General features: G+C 75.1%; 2 protein-coding genes across 3 annotated transcripts; one reads left to right on the forward strand and one right to left on the reverse strand.

Moving 5' to 3' along the window:
- Positions 1-1,140: 1,140 nt before the first annotated feature.
- VAMP2 (vesicle associated membrane protein 2) lies at positions 1,141-5,829 on the forward strand (the record flags this gene model as incomplete). Its single annotated transcript, XM_064440350.1, has 4 exons — positions 1,141-1,265; positions 2,599-2,757; positions 3,292-3,343; positions 3,907-5,829. Coding segments are annotated over 4 exons (353 nt in total), but the record flags the coding sequence as incomplete, so codon positions are not given.
- Positions 5,830-6,909: 1,080 nt separating this feature from the next.
- LOC135311215 (multifunctional procollagen lysine hydroxylase and glycosyltransferase LH3-like) lies at positions 6,910-18,041 on the reverse strand. 2 transcript variants are annotated; one of them, XM_064440348.1, is made up of 12 exons: positions 17,520-18,041; positions 15,889-16,020; positions 14,542-14,663; positions 13,517-13,621; positions 12,903-13,028; positions 11,666-11,807; positions 10,806-10,919; positions 9,965-10,030; positions 9,058-9,159; positions 8,422-8,538; positions 7,800-7,919; positions 6,910-7,176 (listed from the first exon to the last, which is right to left on the reverse strand). In XM_064440348.1, the coding sequence occupies exons 1-12, from the start codon at positions 18,024-18,026 to the stop codon at positions 6,937-6,939; spliced, it is 1,893 nt and encodes a 630-aa protein (XP_064296418.1). In that variant the 5' UTR covers positions 18,027-18,041; the 3' UTR covers positions 6,910-6,936. The 2 variants fall into 2 exon arrangements, with proteins under 2 accessions (XP_064296418.1, XP_064296419.1); XM_064440349.1 differs by lacking the exons at positions 14,542-14,663; positions 15,889-16,020; positions 17,520-18,041 and adding an exon at positions 14,160-14,201 and having other exon boundaries at positions 6,918-7,176.
- Positions 18,042-18,352: the final 311 nt, after the last annotated feature.

Genomic DNA, 18,352 nt, shown 5'->3' on the forward strand with positions numbered 1-18,352 from the left:
CCCCTGTGCCCCCCAAGTGTGGGTGCCTGTGGGGAGCCCTGTGCCCCCCAAGTGTGGGTCTGGGTCACCCCTGTGCCCCCCAAGAATGGGTGCCTGTGGGACCCCTGTGCCCCCCAAGTGTGGGTGCCTGTGGGGAGCCCTGTGCCCCCCAAGTGTGGTTCTGGGTCACCCCTATGCCCCCCAAGTGTGGTTCTGAGGGACCCCTGTGCCCCCCAAGTATGGGTGCCTGTGGGACCCCTGTGCCCCCCAAGTGTGGGTCTGGGGCAGGCCGGTGCCCCCCAAGTGGGGGTGCCTGTGGGACGCCTGTGCCCCCCAAGTGTGCGTGCCTGTGGGGACCCCTGTGCCCACCAGGTGTGGGTCTGGGTCACCCCTGTGCCCCCCAAGTGTGGGTGCCTGTGGGGACCCCTGTGCCCCCCAAGTATGGGTGCCTGTGGGACCCCCATGCCCCCCAAGTGTGGTTCTGGGGCAGCCCTGTGCCCCCCAAATATGGGTGCCTGTGGGACCCCTGTGCCCCCCAAGTGTGGGTCTGTGGGACCCCTGTGCCCCCCAAGTGTGGGTGCCTGTGGGGAGCCGTGTGCCCCCCGAGTGTGGATGCCTCTGGGCCCCCTGTGCCCCCCAAGTGTGGGTGCCTGTGGGGACCCCTGTGCCCCCCAAGTGTGGGTCTGGGGCAACCCGGTGCCCCCCGAGTGTGGGTGCCTGTGGGGACGCCTGTGCCCCCCAAGTGTGGGTGCCTGTGGGATGCCTGTGCCCCCCAAGTGTGGGTCTGGGTCACCCCTGTGCTCCCCAAGTGTGGGTGCCTGTGGGGACCCCTGTGCCCCCCAAGTGTGGGTGCCTGTGGGATCCTTGTGCCCCCCACGTGTAGGTCTGGGGCAGGCCGGTGCCCCCCGAGTGTGGGTGCCTGTGGGACCCCTGTGCCCCCCAAGTGTGGGTCTGGGGCAGGCCGGTGCCCCCCACATGTGGGTCTGGGGCAGGCCGGTGCCCCCCGAGTGTGGGTGCCTGTGGGACCCCTGTGCCCCCCACATGTGGGTCTGGGGCAGGCCGGTGCCCCCCGAGTGTGGGTGCCTGTGGGACCCCTGTGCCCCCCACGTGTGGGTCTGGGGCAGGCCGGTGCCCCCGCGTGACCTCTGCCCTCTGCCCCAGGTCGGCCCCCGCCGCCCCCAGCGCGCCCCCCCCCCGCCGCGGGAGAAGGGGGGGGCCCCCCCGCCCCTCCCCCCAACCTCACCAGCAACCGGCGGCTGCAGCAGACCCAGGCCCAAGTGGATGAGGTGGGGGCGGGCCGGAGGGGGCGGGGCCAGAGGGGCGGGGCCTGGGTGGGGGAGGGGCCGGAGGGTGAGTGGGGCAGCAAGTGCTAATGAGGGGCAGGGGTGAGGGGCGGGGCTATGCGGTGAGGGGCGGGGCTATGCAGGCGAGGGGCGGGGCTATGCAGGCGAGGGGCGGGGCTATGCAGGCGAGGGGCGGGGCTATGCAGGCGAGGGGCGGGGCAGTCAGGTGTGGGACACACATGCAAATGAAGGCAGGATATGCAAATGAGGGGCGGGGCCTAGGAAATAAGCAAATGAGTGGCGTTTATGGAAATGAGGGGCGGGGCATGCAAATGAGCCAGGGATGGCAGGGCAGTGCTGTATGCAAATGAGGGCGGGAAGCAGAAGGGGCGGGGCATGCAAATGAGGGGGTGGACACGAGGCAAGATGCAAATGAGGGTGGGGCCGGAAGGGGCGGGGTTTGCAAAGGAGGTGTGGTGGGTGCAAATGAGGGGCGGGGCATGGGGATGAGGGGTGGGGCGTGCAGACGGGAGGCGGGGCGTGCAGACGAGGGGCGGGGCGTGCAGACGAGAGGCGGGGCGTGCAGACGAGGGGCGGGGCGTGCAGACGAGAGGCGGGGCGTGCAGACGAGGGGCGGGGCGTGCAGACGGGAGGCGGGGCGTGCAGACGAGAGGCGGGGCGTGCAGACGAGGGGCGGGGCGTGCAGACGAGGGGCGGGGCGTGCAGACGGGAGGCGGGGCGTGCAGACGGGGGCGGGGCGTTCAGACGAGGGGCGGGGCGTGCAGTCGAGGGGCGGGGCGTGCAGACGAGGGGCGGGGCGTGCAGACGGGAGGCGGGGCGTGCAGACGAGAGGCGGGGCGTGCAGACGAGGGGCGGGGCGTGCAGACGAGAGGCGGGGCGTGCAGACGAGGGGCGGGGCGTGCAGACGAGGGGCGGGGCGTGCAGACGAGGGGCGGGGCGTGCAGACGAGGGGCGGGGCGTGCAGACGAGAGGCGGGGCGTGCAGACGAGGGGCGGGGCGTGCAGACGAGGGGCGGGGCGTGCAGACGGGAGGCGGGGCGTGCAGACGAGGGGCGGGGCGTGCAGACGAGAGGCGGGGCGTGCAGACGAGGGGCGGGGCGTGCAGACGAGAGGCGGGGCGTGCAGACGAGGGGCGGGGCGTGCAGACGGGAGGCGGGGCGTGCAGACGAGGGGCGGGGCGTGCAGACGAGGGGCGGGGCGTGCAGACGAGGGGCGGGGCGTGCAGACGGGAGGCGGGGCGTGTCCCGCCGATGGGGTGGGGTTGCGGCCCCGCCCCGGCCCCGCCCTGACGCCGCGCCCGGCCCCGCCCGCCGCAGGTGGTCGACATCATGCGGGTGAACGTGGACAAGGTGCTGGAGCGGGACCAGAAGCTGTCGGAGCTGGACGACCGGGCCGACGCCCTCCAGGCCGGCGCCTCCCAGTTCGAGACCAGCGCGGCCAAGCTCAAGCGCAAGTACTGGTGGAAGAACCTCAAGGTGGGGGCACCCCCCCCCCCCCCGCGCCCCCCAACTGCCCCCCCAAACCTCCCCCCCCCCCCGCGCCCCCCAACTGCCCACCCAAACCTCCCCCCGCCGCGCGCCCCCCAACTGCCCACCCAAACCTCCCCCCGCCCCCGCGCCCCCCAACTGCCCACCCAAACCTCCCCCGCCCCCCGCGCGCCCCCCAACTGCCCACCCAAACCTCCCCCCGCCGCGCGCCCCCCAACTGCCCACCCAAACCTCCCCCGCCCCCGCGCCCCCCAACTGGCCCCCCAAACCTCCCCCCGCCGCACGGCCCCCAACTGCCCCCCCAAACCCGCCCGGCGCCCCCAAACCCCCCCCTGCGCCCCCAAACCCCCCCCGCACCCCCAAACCCGCCCCTGCACCCCCAAACCCCCCCCCACGCCCCCAAAGCCACCCCCGGCCCCCCCAGGCTCGGGGTGGGGGGTGGGGGGTGGGGGAGGGGTGCCCTTCCCACGCCCGTGACCCCGGGTGACCCCGGGTGACCCCGCCCCCCCCCCCCCCCCGCAGATGATGATCATCCTGGGGGTGATCTGCGCCATCGTCCTCATCATCATCATCGGTGAGCGGGGCGGGGCCTGCGGGGGCGGGGCTTGCAAGGGGCGGGGCCCGCGGGGGCGGGGCTTGCGGGGGGGCCTGCAGGGGCGGGGCCTGCGGGGGCGGGACTTGCAAGGGGCGGGGCCTGCAGGGTGGGGCCCGCGGGGTCAGGGCTTGCAAGGGGTGGGGCATGCGGGTGGGGCGGGGCTTGTGTGACAGGGCTTGCGGGATGGGCTCTGAATGGGGCGGGGCTTGAGGGGGCGGGGCCTGACGGGGCGGGGCATGCAGACGAGCGACAGCATGGAGGTCAAGGGCGGGGCATGCAAATGAGGGGAACAGGAATGCTAATGAGGGAGGGTGGGCGAATGGGGACGGGATATGCAAATGAAGGCAGCGGGGATGCAAACGAGGGGAGGGGCATGCAAATGATGCTGTGACAGCAGGATAGGCCACACCCACCTGGGGAGGTACAGAAGGGCAGGGCTTTGTCTGGCCACGCCCCCACCCGGTGGAGGGAGGGGCGGGGCCTGCGGAGGGGGCGTGTCCCGCCCACAGGCCCCGCCCCTGACCCCGCCCCTCCCCCTGCAGTGTATTTCAGCACCTAACGGCCGCCAGCTGCGCCCCGCCCCCGCCCGGGACCCCGCCCCTGGGCGTGTCCGGCCCCGCCCCGGGACGACGGGAGGAGGGGCCCCGCCCGGCCCCGCCCCGGGGATCCCCGTGTCCCCCCCCCCATCCCCCCCCCGCACCCCTCAGGGACCCCCCCTGCACCCCAAACCCCCCCCCGGGACCCCTCAGACCCCCCCCCGCCCCTCCCCCCATGGCACCCCCAGACATCCCCGGGCCCCTCCCCCACCCCCCCGCCCCTCCCCCCGGGACCCCCAAACATCCCCCTCCCCCCCCCAAACCCTGCACTTCTCGCTATGAACCCCCAAAGGGAGGCCCCGCCCCCACACCCCTCCCCCCCCCAGCACCCCCCACCCCCCAAAGCAGCCCCTCCCCCCCCCAACCGAGGTGCCCCCCCCGGGGGGGGGGGTTGAGCCCCCCCCGAGTGCTGGAAGGGCCCCCCCCATACATGAGAATTTGGGGGTGACCCCAGAGTGGACGTGGGGGCGTCCCCGGCCCGGAGCACCCCAAAAGTGGGGGGGGGTGGGGGGGGGGGGGCGCGTCCCACCCCTCCCCCTCCCCCCGGAGGGAATTTGGGGTCTCCCCGGGGACACCCCGGAGCGGTTTGGGGGTTCCCCCCCCCCCAAAGAAAAGTGGGGTGCGGGGGGTGCCCCCCCCCCCAGCCGGAGGATTTTGGGGGTCCCCCCCCTTCCCCGGACCTGAGCACAAAGGGCCCCCCCCCAAGCCCCCCCCCCTTCATTTTGGGGGTGCCCCACCCCCATTTCACCTCCCTATAGCTTTTGGGGGGGTCCCTGCGATTTTGGGGACCCCCCCTTAAAATATAGGGGCTCCCCCTCCCCCCGCTGCACTCCAGGGGTCCCCCCAAAACCGGCTGGGGGGGGGACACCCCGATTTTGCCGCCCCCCCCCCCACATTCCAGGCCCCCGCTCCTTTTCTTGGGGGGGGGGGGGGGCGGGGCCTCAGCACTTCGGGGGGGTCCCCAAAATTGCGGGGGGCCCCAAAACTTTAGGGGGGGCGAGGGGGTGTCCCCGAAATCCAGGAGGGACCATGAAATGTTGGGGGGAGGGAGGGGTGTGGGATGGGGAGGGGGGGGTCCCCCGAAACTGGGGGGGGACCCCGGAACTGGGGGGGACCCCGAAATGCTGGGGGGACCCCAAAACGGCGGGGGGGGGACACACGACACCCCCCCAAAGACGTGACGCTGCCCTGAGTGCTGGGGGGGGGGACCCCGAAATGGGAGGGGACCCCGAAAGTGAGGGAGAAAAGGGGGGGGTCCCCCCAAATTCAAGGAGATGCCGGAGCCTGGCCCCCCCCCCCCCCCCCCAATTTAACACTCCCCCCTCAAAAGGGAGGGTTTTCACTCCAAAATTGGGGGGTCCCCGGATTTGGGGGTGCCCCCCCTCCCCCCCCCCCCATCCCGTCCCGCGGGGGTTTTGGGGTGCACGTGCCCCCCCCCCCCCAATCCCCCCCCCCCTGCATGGAGCTGTGTGTGCGTGTCCCGGGGGGGTCCCCCCGCCCCCCCCACCCCCCCCCCCCCCAAACCCGGGGGGCGCCCCTCCCCCCTCCCCCCCCCCCCGAGCCGCTGCCGAGCCCCCCCCCCCCCCCCCCCCGGGCGAAGACGTGGAGGATTTGGGGGGCCCCCCCCCACCCCCCCAATACTGCGGAGGAGGAATTGGGGTGCGGGGGGGGGGGCTCTGATTTGGGGGGGGGGCGGGTGTCACTGCCGCCCCTCCCCCCCCGCTTTGGGGGGTGTCTCCCCCCCCCCCAGCCCCCCCCAGGACCCCCCGGTGGGGTTTTGGGGGGAGCCCCGGGTTTGGGGGGGGCCCCGGGGGGGTCCCCGAGTCCTGGTGTGAAACGTGTACAATAAACTACATGTCTGTGAGCGGCGCCGGGGGGTCCCCGAAAGCGGGGGGGGGTCCCTGAAAGTGGGGGGGGGGTCCCCGAAAGCGGGGGGGGGGTCCCTGAAAGTGGGGGGGGGGTCCCTGAAAGTGGGGGGGGTCCCCGAAAGTGGGGGGGTCCCCGAAAGCGGGGGGGGGGTCCCTTAAAGTGGGGGGGGGGTCCCCGAAAGCGGGGGGGGGTCCCTGAAAGCGGGGGGGGGTCCCTGAAAGTGGGGGGGTCCCCGAAAGCGGGGGGGGTCCCCGAAAGTGGGGGGGGGTCCCTGAAAGCGGGGGGGGGTCCCCGAAAGTGGGGGGGGTCCCCGAAAGTGGGGGGGTCCCCGAAAGCGGGGGGGGGGTCCCTGAAAGCGGGGGGGTCCCCGAAAGTGGGGGGGTCCCCGAAAGTGGGGGGGGTCCCTGAAAGCGGGGGGGGGGTCCATGAAAGTGGGGGGGGTCCCTGAAAGCAGGGGGGGGTCCCCGAAAGCGGGGGGGGGGTCCCTGACAATGGGGGGGTCCATGAAACCCCCGCAGCCGCCGTGGGGGGGGGGGCGTGACGTCACCGGGGGGGGGGGGAGCGCCGAGAAATGACGTCAGAAGGCTGGGGGTGGGGGGAGGGGCGGCGGGAACGCCGGTATTTTAATGCGCGTGAGCCCCGCCCGCCCCTCCCCCCCCCGACCCCGACCCCCCCCAGTGACGTCTGTGAGGTCACCCAGGGTGAAGGGGGGGGGAGCACCCATGGGTGCCCCCAAATCCAGGGGGTCCCTGAGGTGTGGGCGTGGCCGCTGACCCCCAGGGGTGCCTGGGGGGGGGGGGGGCAGCACCCATGGGTGGGGGGTCCCCGGTGCCCCCCCGTGTCCTCAGTCATCAGTGTAGTGTTGGGGGGGGGGCAGCACCCATGGGTGGGGGTCTCCAGTGCCCCCCACCCTTCAGGGGTCGATCAGGGTGTGGTTGGGGGGCAGCACCCCTGGGTGGGGGTCCCCACTGCCCGGCGCTTCCGGGGTCAATGGGGTGCCATGGGTGGGGGGCAGCACCCCTGGGTGAGGGTCCCTGCTGCCCCCCCAATGTCCTCCGTGATCAATAGGGTGCTATGGGGGGGGGGGCAGCACCCCTGGGTGGGGGGTCACGGTGCCCCCATGTCCTCCGTGCTCAATGGGGGTGCCGGGGGGGGGCAGCACCCCTGGGTGGGGGTGGGTGGGGCGGCCCTCAGGGGTCGAGCAGGGTGAGGAGGGCGTGGCGGGCGCCGCGGGGGGGGGGGCAGCGCCTCGGGGTGGTGGGTGAGGCGCCCGGGGTGCAGCAGCGCCCAGCCGGGGGGAGGGGCCGGCACCCCGCACTCGTAGCGGGGGAAGCGCCAGCCCCCCCCCTGGGAGAGCGTCAGGGGGGGCCGGGGGGGACCAGTGCCCCCAGTGCCCCCCCCCAGTGCCCCCCAGTCCCTCCCAATGCCCCCCCAGTGTCCCCCCCAGTGCCCCCCAGTGCCTCCCCAGCGCTCCCAGTGCCCCCCCAGTGCCCCCCCCAGTGCTCCCAGCGCCCCCCCCAGTGCCTCCCCAGTGCTCCCAGTGCCCCCCAGCACCCCCCAGTGCCTCCCAATGCCCCCCCAGTGCCCCCCCCAGTGCCCCCCAGTGCTCCCAGTGCCCCCCCAGCGCCCCCCCCAGTGCCCCCCAGTGCTCCCGGTGCCCCCCCAGCGCCCCCCCCAGTGCCCCCCAGTGCTCCCCCAGCGCCCCCCAGCACCCCCCAGCGCTCCCCAGCACCCCCCAGCGCCCCCCCAGCACCCCCCAGCGCCCCACAGTGCCCCCCCCAGCACCCCCCAGTGCCCCCCCAGCGCCCCACAGTGCCCCGCCCAGCGCCCCCCCAGCACCCCCCAGCACCCCCCAGCGCCCCCCAGCGCCCCCCAGTGCCCCCCCAGCACCCCTCAGCGCCCCACAGTGCCCCCCCCAGCACCCCCCAGCGCCCCCCAGCGCCCCCCCAGCACCCCTCAGTGCCCCATACCTGGGCGGGGCTGAGGGCCAGGCTGAGGGCGATGGTGGCCGTGGGGAGGGCGGGGCCGGGCGGGGCCGGGTGGGCGGGGCGGGGGCGGTACCGCATCACGGAGCTCAGCACCGCCCGGCCCTGCACACGGCACGGTGGGCGGGGCTCCGTCAGACACGCCCCCTCCCCATCCCTGCCCACCCCACATGACCACACCTCTTACCCAAAGCCCCGCCCAACCCCCGATTTCAACTTCCATAAACCCCGCCCCCACTCACCCAGAGCCCCGCCCCTTCTCCGTAGCCCCACCCCCTCCCACAGCCCCACCCGGACCCCGCCCCTTCCCCATAGCTCCACCCCCTCCCATAGTCCCACCCAGACCCCGCCCCTTCCCCGTAGCCCCACCCAGTCTGTATGGCCACACCCCTTACCCCAAAGCTCCACCCTCTATCCTGGGCCCGCCCTCCCCCATAAGCCCCGCCCCAGACCCCACCCTTTTTCCAAGGCTCCACCCCCTTTCCCAAGGCTCTACCCCCTTTTCCCCAGCCCCCACCCCTTTTCCAAGGCCACGCCTCTTTCCCAGCCCCCACCCCATTCTCCCAGACCCCTCCCCCTCTCCCGGCCCCGCCCCGGCCCCGCCCACCTTGGGGTGGTACCCAGGGAAGAGCTTGCGGGCGATGGGGGGCAGGAAGCGCCGCAGGGCCCCCAGCCACGCCCCCTCCAGCCCCAGCGGGCCCAGGGCCACCGACTCCACCCCCGCCTGTGCCACGCCCACGTCAGCACCGCCCCGTGACACGCCCCGCCCGCGACGTCCCCGCCCCGCCCGCGACGCTCCCGGACACGCCCGCATCACCACGGCCCCACCTGGACACGCCCCACCTGCCTCAGCACTGCCCCGCCCACAACCCGCCCCACCCCGCGTCAGCACCGCCCTGTCTGGGACACCCCGCCCCTGACACGCCCAGACACACCCACATCAGGAGCGCCCCGTCGGGACACGCCCTGCCCCGCCCCACCATGCCCCGCCCACCTCAGCACCGCCCTGACCGAACACGCCCTGCCACGCCCCGCCACGCCCACGGACACATCGCGCCATGGGCGTGCCCCGCCCATGCCACACCCCGCCACGCCCTGGCCACACCCTGCCCCGCCCATGTGACCCCCCCCCCCCTGCCTGGGGCCACCCAGCTCCGTCCTGGGGCCACCAACCCTGCCCCCCTTTGCCCCGCCCCCCGGGCGCCCCGCCCCACCTCAGGCCCCGCCCCCGGCCCCGCCCCACCTCAGGCCCCGCCCCGCTCCAGCCGTAGAGCTCCGCCTCCTCCAGCACCTCCCGGCAGAGCTGCTCCGAGAACAGCGGGAACTGGTACACGTCGGGGCAGGGCTGGGGGGGCCGGGCCGTGGGCACCCCGAAACGCGGGGGTCCCCAAGGCGTACGGGCCCCCCCCCAAACCCCCTGGGACCCCCCCAAACCCACAGAGACCCCCCCAAACCCCCTGGGACCCCCCCAAACCCACAGGGACCCCCCAAACTCCCTGGGATCCCCCCAAACACCCTGGGACCCCCCCAAACCCACAGGGACCTCCACAAACCCACAGGGCCCCCCCAAACCCACAGGGACCCCCCCAAACCCCCTGGGACCCCCCAAACCCACAGGGACCCCCCAAACCCCCTGGGACCCCCCCAAACCCACAGAGACCCCCCCAAACTCCCTGGGACCCCCCCAAACCCACAGGGACCCCCCCAAACCCCCTGGGACCCCCCAAACCCACAGAGACCCCCCCAAACTCCCTGGGACCCCCCCAAACCCACAGGGCCCCCCCCAAACTCCCTGGGACCCCCCCAAACCCACAGGGCCCCCCCCAAACCCACAGAGACCCCCCAAACCCACAGAGACCCCCCCAAACTCCCTGGGACCCCCCCAAACCCACAGGGCCCCCCCCAAACCCCCTGGGACCCTCCCAAACCCACAGGGACCCCCCAAACCCACAGGGACCCCCCCAAACCCCCTGGGACCCCCCAAACCCACAGGGACCCCCCCAAACCCACAGAGACCCCCCAAACCCCCTGAGACCCTCCCAAACCCCCTGAGACCCCCCAAACCCACAGGGACCCCCCAATATCCCCCGCTGGGGCTGGGGGGGCCCGGGTTTGGGGGGGCCCCGGGGGTCCCCGGGGGTCCCCGATACCTCCTCATAGAGGTTCTCCTCGAAGATGCGGCTGTAGTTCTCGTGCAGGTACTTCTGCTCCCAGTCCTGGGGGGCGGGGGGTTATGGGGGCACTGGGAGGTGCTGGGGGGCGCTGGGGGTCACTGGGGGGCAGTGGGGAGGCACTCGGGGGGCTGGGAGGCACTGGGGGGGCACTGGGGGGGCTGTGGGGCACTGGGGGGGCACTGGGGAGGCGCTGGGAGGCACTGGTGAGGCACTGGGGGTGCTAGGAGGCACTGGGGAGCACTGGGGGTCCCTGGGGGTCCCTGGGTGGGGGTCCCTGGGTGGGGTCCCTGGGTGGGGTCCCTGGGGGTCCCGGGGGGGTCCCTGGGGGGGTCCCTGGGGGTCCCGGGGGGGTCCCTGGGTGGGGTCCCTGGGTGGGGGTCCCTGGGGGGTGTCCCGGGGGGGTCCCTGGGGGGTCCCTGGGGGGTCCCTGGGTGTCCCTGGGTGGGGTCCCTGGGTGGGGGTCCCTGGGGGGGTCCCTGGGGGTCCTGGGGGGGTCCCTGGGTGGGTCCCTGGGTGGGGGTCCCTGGGGGGGTCCCTGGGGGGGGTCCCGGGGGGGTCCCTGGGTGGGGGTCCCTGGGGGTCCCTGGGGGGGTCCCTGTGGGGGTCCCTGGGTGGGTCCCTGGGGGGGGTCCCTGGGTGGGGTCCCTGGGGGGGTCCCTGGGGGTCCCTGGGGGTCCCGGGGGGGTCCCTGGGGGGGGTCCCTGGGGGGTCCCTGGGGGTCCCTGGGGGTCCCGGGGGGGTCCCTGGGGGGGGTCCCTGGGGGGTCCCTGGGGGTCCCTGGGGGTCCCGGGGGGTCCCGGGGGGTCCCGGGGCTCACGCGGGGGTTGAGCGGCAGCTGCAGCAGGTCCGGGTGCCGGCGGGAGCTGTTGTAGCCCCCCCCCACCAGCAGGTGCCCGAACTCCTCCCGGTTGGTCACGTGCAGGAAGAGCCCCTGGGGGGGGGAGGGGCGGGATGGGACCCCCCCCTCCCGCACCCCCAACCCCCCTCCCCACACCCCCCCCACCCCCGCCCCCACCCCGCACCCCCATCCCCGCCCGCCGCCACCCCCATCCACCCCCCCCCCCCCCAACGCACGGGTCCCTGGGGGGGGTCTGGGGGGCTTTGGGGTGCCCAGGAGGGGATTGGGGGGGTGTTGGGTGCTGGGGGGTGTTGGGGTGCCCAGGAGAGGATTCGGGGGGGGGTGTTGGGTGCTGGGGGGGGTTTGGGGTGCCCAGGAAGGGATTGGGGGGGGGTGTTGGGTGCTGGGGGGGGTTTGGGGTGCCCAGGAGGGGATTGGGGGGGTGTTGGGTGCTGGGGGGGGTTTGGGGTGCCCAGGAGGGGATTTGGGGGGGTGTCGGGTGCTGGGGGGGGTTGGGGTGCCCAGGAGGGGATTGGGGGGGGTGTTGGGTGCTGGGGGGGGTTTGGGGTGCCCAGGAGGGGATTGGGGGGGTGTTGGGTGCTGGGGGGGGTTTGGGGTGCCCAGGAGGGGATTTGGGGGGGTGTCGGGTGCTGGGGGGGGTTGGGGTGCCCAGGAGGGGATTGGGGGGGGTGTTGGGTGCTGGGGGGGGTTTGGGGTGCCCAGGAGGGGATTGGGGGGGTGTCGGGGTGCTCGGGGTGGGGTTGGGGGTCCCGGGGGCAGGTTTGGGGTGCGGGGGGGGTGTTGGGGCGGGGCAGGGCGGGGCGCGGGGCGGGGCGTACCCTCTCGCGGGCGTGGCGGCAGAAGGCCATGTCGGGGTCCGTGTCCGGGCGGGTGAAGACGGGCCCCTCCCCCAGCGGCCCCCGCAGCGCGGCCCCGCCCACCAGGTAGGCGTGGCTCAGGTACGGCACGTTCCACACCCCCCTGGCCCCGCCCCCCTTGGCGTCAGGGCGGGGCCGGGGACACGCCCACGACAAGGCAGCCCCACCCACCACCCACAGGGCGGGGACAGCCCCCCCACCCCTAGGGGCGGGGCCACCCTAGACACACCCACCACCAGTGATGGGGCGGGGCTAGAGCAGGCCACACCCCATCAGTCCACCCACCTGTGAGCGGGTGGGGCCAGCCTGGGACACGCCCCTGCTACTGGGGTGGGGCTTCAGCGCAGCCCCTCCCCCTTGAGAGGAGATGGTGGGGGCGTGGTCTGGGGGCGTGGCCCCAACAGGGCGTGGCTACTGTGGGATAACTGTCGCCCCAGAGGGGCGTGGCTCCCGGAGGGGGTGTGTCCGCGGGGGTGTGGCCACCCAGGGGCATGGGTTGAGGGTGTGGCTACCAGACCCCAGTGGGGCGGGGCTACCACGGGGGTGGGGCTTCAGGAGGTGGGGAGCAAAGCTTGCTGTGGGCATGGCTCCCCGTGGGCGTGGCTGAGGGGCATGTCGCGGGAGGGCGTGGCTCCTAGGGGGTGGGGTTATAAATGGGGTGGGGCTATCACGGGGGTGGGGCTTCAGGAGGTGGGCAGCAAAGCTTGCTGTGGGCGTGGCTCCCCGTGGGCGTGGCTGAGGGGTGTATCTTGGAAGGGCGTGGCTCCCGGGGGTGGGGCTATGATGGGGCAGGGCTATCACGGGGGTGGGGCTTCAGGAGGTGGGCAGCAAAGCTTGCTGTGGGCGTGGCTCCCCGTGGGCGTGCCTGAGGGGTGTGTCTTGGGAGGGCGTGGCTCCAAGGGGGTGGGGTTATAATGGGGCGGGGCTATCACGGGGTGGGGCTTCAGGAGATGGGGAGCAAAGCTCGTTGTGGGCGTGGCTCCCCGTGGGCGTGGCTCCCCGTGGGGGCGTCTCCGGGGGCGTGGCTTCCCGTGGGCGTAGCCGAGGGGCGTGGCTCCCAGGGGGCGTGGCTATCACAGGGGTGGGTGTCGCAGGGAACATTACTTCCATGGGGGATTAGGGGGGTGTGGGATGGGCGCAGCTCGGTGGGCGTGGCTCTGTGGGCGTGGCTCTCAGGGGGCGTGGCCGGGGCACCCACCTGCGCTTGCCCTGGACGATGTCGACGTAGTCCTGGGCGCGGGCGTAGAAGCCCTCGGGGCTCAGGGCGCCCCAGAAGTTGGACCAGAGCTGGCCCGGGCGGGAGAGCAGCGGGGCCAGCACCCGCCTGGGGGCAGGGGTCACGCTGTGAGGGGTCATGGGGGGATGGGGTCTGGGGGGGGTCCCAGGGGGTCCCTGGGGGGGTCCCAGGGGGTTTGCAGGTCCCCTGGGGGGGGTTGCAGGACCCGGGGGGTCCCTGGGGGGGTCCGGGGAAGGGTCACGGGGGGGCCACAGGTGGTTCCAAGGGGGTCCCAGGGGGGCGGTTGGGGTCCCAGGGGGATGGTTGGGGGGTCTTGGGGGGTAGTTGGGGGGTCTTGGGGGGTAGTTGGGGTCCCAGGGGTTGAGGGTGTCCTGGAGGGAGGCAGTTGGGGGGTCCAAGGGGGCGGTTTGGGGTCCCGGGGGGGTCCTGGGGGCGCCACCCACCGGTTCCGGCTCAGGAGAGGGGTGCAGGTGGGGTCCTGGGGGGGGAGTACGGGGTCCCAGGGGGTGGTTTGGGGTCCCACGGGGTGGGGGGGCGGTTGGGGGTCCCAGGGGGGTCCCGAGGGCGCCACCCACCGGTTCTGGCGCAGGAGGGCGCGCAGGGCCCCGGGGTGGGTGAGGGCGACGTCGGCGTCCAGGCTCAGGTAGTGCTGGCACCGCGGCTCCCGCCGGCACAGCGCCCTGCTCAGCACCCTCAGCACCCATCCTGCACCCCCGGGACCCCCCCACAGCACCCACCACCCCCCCAGCGCCCTGCTCAGCACCCTCAGCACCCATCCTGCACCCCCGGGACCCCCCCCAGCACCCCCCACCCCCCCCAGCGCCTGCTCAGCACCCTCAGCACCCATCCTGCACCCCCCGGGACCCCCCCACAGCACCCACCACCCCCCCCAGCGCCCTGCTCAGCACCCTCAGCACCCATCCTGCACCCCCGGGACCCCCCCACAGCACCCACCACCCCCCCAGCGCCCTGCTCAGCACCCTCAGCACCCATCCTGCACCCCCGGGACCCCCCACAGCACCCCCCACCCCCCCCAGCGCCCTGCTCAGCACCCTCAGCACCCATCCTGCACCCCCCCTCCCGCCCCCCCCGTACAGGCCCCTCCTCGGGCCCCTCCCCTCGCCCCGCCCCTCGCCCCCGTACAGGGCCATGTTCCCCCCGCCCCGCCCCCGCCCCGCCCCGCCCCGCCCCCGCCCCGCCCCCGCCCCGCCCCCGTACATGCCCATGTCGCGCGCGGCGCCCGGGCCCAGCCCCTCCCCTCGCCCCGCCCCTCGCCCCCGTACAGGGCCATGTTCCCCTCGCCCCGCCCCCGCCCCGCCCCCGCCCCGCCCCGCCCCCGCCCCGCCCCCGTACATGCCCATGTCGCGCGCGGCGCCCGGGCCCAGCCCCTCCCCTCGCCCCGCCCCTCGCCCCGTACAGGGCCATGTTCCCCCCGCCCCGCCCCCGCCCCGCCCCCGCCCCGCCCCCGTACATGCCCATGTCGCGCGCGGCGCCCAGGCCCAGCCCCTCCCCTCGCCCCGCCCCTCGCCCCCGTACAGGGCCATGTTCCCCTCGCCCCGCCCCCGCCCCGCCCCGCCCCGCCCCCGCCCCGCCCCCGTACATGCCCATGTCGCGCGCGGCGCCCGGGCCCAGCCCCTCCTCGGGCCCCACGAGCCGCGCGGAGGCGAAGTGTCTGCGCAGGCGCGGCCAAAGCGCGGCGATGTGGGGCTCGTGGTGCACCTCCTGCGGGGGCGCGCGCCCGTCACCCCCCCGGCACCGCCCCCCGGCACCGCCCCCCGGCACCGCCCCCACGGCACCGCCCCCCCCGGCACCGCCCCCCACGGCACCGCCCCCCCCGGCACCGCCCCCCACGGCACCGCCCCCCGGCACCGCCCCCCCCGGCACCGCCCCCCGGCACCGCCCCCCGGCACCGCCCCCCCGGCACCGCCCCCGGCACCGCCCCCGGCACCGCCGGCACCGCCCCCGGCACCGCCCCCCCCGGCACCGCCCCCCCGGCACCGCCCCCCCGGCACCGCCCCCCCGGCACCGCCCCCCCGGCACCGCCCCCCCCGGCACCGCCCCCCCGGCACCGCCCCCCCGGCACCCCCCGGCACCGCCCCCCCGGCACCGCCCCCCCGGCACCGCCCCCCCCGGCACCGCCCCCCCGGCACCGCCCCCCGGCACCGCCCCCCCCCCGGCACCGCCCCCCCCGGCACCGCCCCCCACGGCACCGCCCCCCCCGGCACCGCCCCCCGGCACCGCCCCCCCCGGCACCGCCCCCCCGGCACCCCCCACCCCCGGCACCCCCCATCACCCCCCCCCCCCGGCACCCCCCCCGGCACCCCCCGGCACCCCCTACCCACGGCACCCCCCCCCCGGCACCCCCTGGCACCCCCCCCTGCACCCCCCACCCATTACCCCCCACCCACGGCACCCCCCCACTGAGCACCCAGCCATCACCCACCCAGCGGGGGGTCCCTGGGGGGGGTCCCTGGGGGGTTCCCAGGGGGGTCCCTGGGGGGGGTCCCTGGGGGGGGTCCCTGGGGGGGTCCCTGGGCGGGGGTCCCGGGGGGGGTCCCTGGGGGGGTCCCTGGGTGGCTCCCTGGGGGGGTCCCGGGGGGGTCCCGGGGGGTCCCTGGGTGGCTCCCTGGGGGGGTCCCGGGGGGGTCCCTGGGGGGGGTCCCTGGGGGGGTCCCGGGGGGGTCCCGGGGGGGTCCCGGGGGGTCCCGGGGGGTCCCTGGGTGGCTCCCTGGGGGGGTCCCGGGGGGTCCCTGGGTGGCTCCCTGGGGGGGTCCCGGGGGGGTCCCTGGGGGGGGTCCCTGGGGGGGTCCCGGGGGGGTCCCGGGGGGGTCCCGGGGGGTCCCGGGGGGTCCCTGGGTGGCTCCCTGGGGGGGTCCCGGGGGGTCCCTGGGGGGGTCCCGGGGGGGTCCCGGGGGGGTCCCGGGGGGTCCCGGGGGGTCCCACTCACGCGGTTGTGCAGGAAGAGGTGCAGGCGCGCGGGGGGGTACCGCCAGTGCAGCAGGCGCTGCAGGAACTGGGGCAGGAAGGGGGTGGGCTGCTCCACGAAGACCCCCACCAGCACCCAGGGGAGCTGCTCGTCCTGCGGGGGGCACCCATAGCGCCGGGGGCACCCTATGGCCCCCCCAGCTCCCCCCACAACCCCTCCTAACCCCGCCCGAACCACCCAGGACCCCTCGGGACCCCCCAAAAACCCCTCCCAACGCCCCCCCGAACCCCCCCAAGACCTCTCCCAACGCCCCCCAGGACCCACCCAAACCCCTCAGAAACCCCTGGGATCCCCCTGGGACCCCCCTAGTCCCTCCAGGACCCCCCAAAACCCCTCCCAACCCCCCAGATCCCCCAAAACCCCTCCCAACCTCTCCCAGAACCCCCCAAAACCCCTCAGAAACCCCTGGGATCCCCCCAAAACCCCTCCCAACCCCCCCAGATCCCCCAAAACCCCTCCCAAGGCCCCCCAGAACGCCCCAAAACCTCTCCCAACCCCTCCCAGGACCCCCCAAACCCCCTCCCAACCCCCCAGATCCCCCAAAACCGCTCCCAACCCCCCCAGAACCCCCCAAAACCCCTCCCAATCCCTCCCAGGACCCCCCAAACCCCCTCCCAACCCCCCAGATCCCCCAAAACCCCTCCCAACCCCCCCAGAACCCCCCAAAACCCCTCCCAACCCCTCCCAGGACCCCCCAAAACCCCTCCCAACCCCCCCAGAACCCCCAAAACCCCTCCCAACCCCCCCAGAACCCCCCAAAACCCCTCCCGACCCCTTCCAGGACCCCCCAAAACCCCTCCCAAACCCCCAGAACCCCCCAAACCCCCTCCCAATCCCTCCCAGGACCCCCCAAACCCCCTCCCAACCCCCCAGATCCCCCAAAACCCCTCCCAACCCCCCCAGAACCCCCCAAAACCCCTCCCAACCCCTTCCAGGACCCCCCAAAACCCCTCCCAAACCCCCAGAACCCCCCAAAACCCCTCCCAATCCCTCCCAGGACCCCCAAAACCCCTCCCAACCCCCCAGAACCCCCCAAAACCCCCCCAATCCCTCCCAGGACCCCCCAAAACCCCTCCCAAACCCCCAGATCCCCCAAAACCCCTCCCAATCCCTCCCAGAACCCCCCAAACCCCCTCCCAACCCCCCCAGAGCCCCCCAAAACCCCTCCCAACCCCCCCAGAACCCCCCAAAACCCCTCCCAATCCCCCCCAGAACCCCCCAAAACCCCTCCCAACCCCCCCAGAACCCCCCAAACCCCCTCCCAACCCCCCCAGAGCCCCCCAAAACCCCTCCCAACCCCCCCAGGACCCCCCAAAACCCCTCCCAACCCCCCCAGAACCCCCCAAACCCCCTCCCAACCCCCCCAGAGCCCCCCAAACCCCCTCCCAACCCCCCCAGAACCCCCCCAAAACCCCTCCCAACCCTCCCAGAACCCCCCAAAACCCCTCCCAACCCCCCCAGAACCCCCCAAAACCCCTCCCAATCCCTCCCAGAACCCCCCAAAACCCCTCCCAACCCCTTCCAGGACCCCCCAAAACCCCTCCCAAACCCCCAGAACCCCCCGGCCCCCCCGTTTCCGCAGCCCCCCATACCGGGACGCCGTCGAGGGGCCGCAGGTCGAGGTCGCAGTCCCCGCAGCCCCCCTCGTAGCTCCAGCCCCCCGGGATGTAGTTCCCCAAGTAGTTCAGCTGCAACTGGGGGGGGGGGGGGGGGTGAGAAAATGGGGGACCCCCGCCCACCCCCAGACCCCCCCCCCCCCCACCCCCGGGGCCCCCCACACCTGGGAGGGGGGGGTTGGGGTACCCTGAGCCCCTCCAGGCACCCCCAGGGCACGCGGTGGGGGGGCTCGATCTCCCCGGGGACCCCCAAAGCGCCCTGGGCACCCCCCATCCCTCCGGGGACCCCCCCAACTCCCTGGGGACCCCCCCACTGCACCCCACATCCCTCCGGGGTCCCCCCCAACTCCCTGGGGACCCCCCCCACTGCACCCCACATCCCTCCGGGGACCCCCCCAACTCCCTGGGGACCCCCCCACTGCACCCCACATCCCTCCGGGGTCCCCCCCAACTCCCTGGGGACCCCCCCACTGCACCCCACATCCCTCCGGGGACCCCCCCAACTCCCTGGGGACCCCCCCACTGCACCCCACATCCCTCCGGGGTCCCCCCCAACTCCCTGGGGACCCCCCCACTGCACCCCACATCCTCCTGGGGACCCCCCCAACTCCCTGGGGACCCCCCACTGCACCCCCCCATCCTCCTGGGGACACCCCCAGCCTCCTGGGGACCCCCCCACTGCACCCCACATCCTCCTGGGGACCCCCCTAACTCCCTGGGGACCCCCCACTGCACCCCCCATCCTCCTGGGGACCCCCCCAACTCCCTGGGGACCCCCCCCATGCACCCCACATCCCCCCCACTGCACC

Source organism: Phalacrocorax carbo, unplaced genomic scaffold (assembly GCF_963921805.1).
Source record: "Phalacrocorax carbo unplaced genomic scaffold, bPhaCar2.1 SCAFFOLD_413, whole genome shotgun sequence".
Classification (NCBI taxonomy): domain Eukaryota; kingdom Metazoa; phylum Chordata; class Aves; order Suliformes; family Phalacrocoracidae; genus Phalacrocorax; species Phalacrocorax carbo.

Coding starts and splice junctions, on each gene's coding strand:
- LOC135311215 (XM_064440348.1), bottom strand. CDS start 18,026: ATGTGGGGTGCAGTGGGGGGGTCCCCAGGGAGTTGGGGGGGACCCCGG. Junction 16,021..17,519: donor GGCCCCTCGACGGCGTCCCG/GTATGGGGGGCT, acceptor TGCCCCCCGCAG/GACGAGCAGCTCCCCTGGGT. Junction 10,031..10,805: donor AGCTGCCGCTCAACCCCCGC/GTGAGCCCCGGG, acceptor CCCGCCCCCCAG/GACTGGGAGCAGAAGTACCT.